We start from the raw sequence: 3,407 nt of genomic DNA on the forward strand, positions 1-3,407 counted from the left end.
ATGATCGGGCAGGCAAATGAAATTTTGCATCGGAAGCAGCTTCTTGTAATCGTAAAGTATGTTTACTCATCAAATTTTCTATTAAGTTTTTCTTGATTAAATTCTTCCCTTAATTTTGTTGGAATTGTAAACTTCTTAGATTTTATCGGAATCGGGAAAGCAGTACTCTCGAAATTCGATTTTCTTGGAACGCATGGTAAAATTCTTACTGATTTTGGAATTTACTATGTGTTTGTAGCTCTTGGATACAATTATTTTCATTAGGATTATATGTGTTCAGTTGTTGGACAGCATACAGTTATCAAAATCGATTTTGAATTATTGCCCTTTCTATTGATTAATCATACTGTAAATTTCCTTAATTGGTTTTGTCATCTTGTGGGCTGCGTTTGCGTTTTGATATAAACTATGTGAGACACTCTCATGAATTGAATTTGTGTTCTGCTTATATGCTTAGTGATTATATTTAGTTCTGCATAGTCTTAATAATTAATTCATATCTTTTAATTACTTAGATGCATGTTAAAGGAATAGCTTCTGCATAGTCTTAATAATTAATTCATATCTTTTAATCCAAAAAGAAGAATTCAAAGTAGACATTAGTGATGAACTCGATTGGCCTGAATGGGTTGAATTGAAAAAAATGGAGATTGATTTGGAGATAAGGAATCTATGGTATATAAATTTTCCTTCTTTTATCTTTTAATAGTTTTTTCCATTTTATTTTCTGATTTTTTATAGGGCAAAAGATGTTGATGGCCTAAACAACAAAGGCAAGAAAGTCTTGGAAGGAGAGGTAGTTGAGAATGCAAAAGTAGATGGAGAAGGAGTTGGCAGAAAAGGCATTAGATTCATCATGAAAGGAAAAGGGAAACAAGTTATGAATGATCCCGAAGATGATAAAAGGATTCCAACATTGTCCCTTCAACATGTATGACTTCTCTTTGGATGATTTATTAAGTCTAACATTACATAATTTTCTATTTATTTAGAAGGCTGATAATTTTTATTTATTTAGGGTGCAGATATGGAATATGCTTGGTCCAACACTTCAATGTATCCAATTGAGAAGGAAAAGGAGAAGGTATATCTGAAATGTTTAGTAAATAATATCTAATTTTGGGTCTAATCATTTATTTTTGTATTGCAGGTTGAGTTATTTGAGGCAAAAGCTTGTCTTGAACACAAAATTGCAAAAAAAGGAGGCTAAGCTCGAGCATATTGAGTTGAGAATTGCCAAATCCGAGGCACATCGTCAGCGGATCAAGAATCGTATTGCTGAGCTGAAGTAGTGTCGCACAGATTTAGAATGACATTTTTTTCAAGTAGTCATTTGTAGCTAGACTGTAGCATGGTTTTAAGAATAGTTTCAGTATAGTAGTAGTTTCGTTTGGTGATAAATTGGTTGTTTTCTTCTGTTGATGATTTGATACCTAGTTTTCTAAGGGGTATCGTACTGCATGTCAGTTTTTAGAAAAGTGGGAGCTGTAAATACAAGGCCTTTGCGGATTGTTTCAAGTAAACGTTTACTTTCTTGTTTTGTGTGTTGATTAAAATGATAGGGTGTTGAGGCTACTATTTCTGCATGTGGGCAATTATGCTAGTTAGTCTCTGAAGGGTTGACCTATGAGGTTCTTATTGTTTGTTTTATCTTCTTTTTTTTTTGCACTAGTGGTGGTTTGTTGTCTAGGCTTAGCTTAATAAGCGATTTATTGGAATTTGAAGTTAGGGGAATCGAAAAGTTAAGACAACTTGCTATAGAGTTTGTTGTTACTGTGGCTGAGAATAGGGAGATTGGGTGTGGGATGATGGAGATTGTACCAAAAGAAGAAGTTACTAAGTTGCTTAATGTGTTGATTATGATGTTGGTGCATATTGAAGATGACCCTTGTTGGGGAAATGCAATTAGTGACGATAAAAACAAAGGGGAGTTGAGTATGTGCAGAGGCCTATCCAGAATTTTGAGATGATGGGTGCACTGTTATAAAAAGGTTGATCTATGATATAAATTTAATCGGTTCGATATTTAGGTTTTTACTATTGAAAACAGTTAAAATTTTAAAATTATAGGTCTAAATTAATTACCAATTACCACTTAGAGAAGTGTTGTCTAATTTTAGAAAAAAAATAAAACAAGAAAAATATAAAATTCAAATTTCTAACCTCGAGAGAGAGGTGCACCCAGTCATAATCGCATTATGTGATACTTCACGTGTGGGTTCACACATCTATATTTCAATATATTTTTTTAAATATAACACTACTATATATGATCTCGGGAGGGGACCATGGGTTCACGTGAACCCGGTGACCCCCCCTTAGATACGTGATACAAATGCTCCTTTAAGGACTTACTCTAGAAGAAAATATAGGCGAGCAACATGTGAAGATAATCTATCTTAGTCTATCTGTCTTACTGTCTTTGTATTAAGTAGGATAAAATATATATGCAGTAATTATCTATAGTAGTTATAAAGTAGAAGTTATTACCAGCAGGTAACAACAGTTATTTACAACAGTAACTGTTTCTATTTATCTGTTAGGAGTTATTTATGTTTACTATAAATATTTGTATTTTAGGAGAATTCTGGGAGGAAAAAATATTATTATTTCTTTATATCTGGAGATTTGTCCACTCCATACAGACATTGTTATTGGTTAAGGCAGTGTTTAAGATTCTTGCACTTTATTTAACCAGTAAAGTTTCATTTTCATTTCATTTCATATCAGTTTCTATCATTTTGGTATCAGAGTAGACTGATCCAAATGGTAAATACCAGATCTTCTACTTCGCAATCACAAGAAGACATTCCCAATGTTGAAACCCTTGCGCAACAACTATCTACTATTGCATCAAAATTAAACACAATTGATTTATTGGCAGCAGATGTTACTTCACTGAAAGTCCAAACTAGTAAATCCAACAAGAGGAAACCAGTTATTGAACTCATAACAGAGGAAAGAGTGCAAATGTTTGGCAAGAAGAGGAAGAAGACATCGATAATACAGGGTGGCCAAGAAATCCTCCCCGGAGGCCATACACGAAGATGGACTTTCCCAGATTTGAAAGAGAAGACCCTAGGGGTTGGACTTTGAAGGCAGAAAAATATTTCTACTACTATCAAATTGCATATGAACACAAAGTTGACATTGCTGCTATGTATCTTGAAGGTGATGCACTTGATCTCTTCTCTTGGATCAATCGTGAACGAACTTTGCTCTATTGGGAAGAACTTGTTAAAGCATTGCAAGAAAATTATGGGCCTGCAGAGTTTCAAAATCTGGACGAGCATCTATGTAGAATCCGCCTGTTAGGGTTTTGCCCTGATTTTCTTACCTTATTTGAAATTTATATTTTCTTAAAAGAAAAGAAAAAACATTACCATAAAAGTTTTTACTTTTCTGAA

At 33.5% G+C, this 3,407-nt stretch overlaps 1 protein-coding gene across 1 annotated transcript; it reads left to right on the forward strand.

The window, feature by feature from the left end:
• Positions 1–1,512, forward strand: LOC125874004 (uncharacterized). The gene is made up of 4 exons (XM_049554808.1): positions 1–56; positions 140–196; positions 742–931; positions 1,019–1,512. The coding sequence occupies exons 1-4, from the start codon at positions 1–3 to the stop codon at positions 1,115–1,117; spliced, it is 402 nt and encodes a 133-aa protein (XP_049410765.1). The 3' UTR covers positions 1,118–1,512.
• The last annotated feature ends 1,895 nt before the right edge of the window (positions 1,513–3,407 follow it).

This window comes from Solanum stenotomum, chromosome 8, assembly GCF_019186545.1.
Source record: "Solanum stenotomum isolate F172 chromosome 8, ASM1918654v1, whole genome shotgun sequence".
Classification (NCBI taxonomy): domain Eukaryota; kingdom Viridiplantae; phylum Streptophyta; class Magnoliopsida; order Solanales; family Solanaceae; genus Solanum; species Solanum stenotomum.

Coding starts and splice junctions, on each gene's coding strand:
- LOC125874004 (XM_049554808.1), top strand. CDS start 1: ATGATCGGGCAGGCAAATGAAATTTTGCATCGGAAGCAGCTTCTTGTA. Junction 197..741: donor CGATTTTCTTGGAACGCATG/GTAAAATTCTTA, acceptor GATTTTTTATAG/GGCAAAAGATGTTGATGGCC. Junction 932..1,018: donor CAACATTGTCCCTTCAACAT/GTATGACTTCTC, acceptor TTATTTATTTAG/GGTGCAGATATGGAATATGC.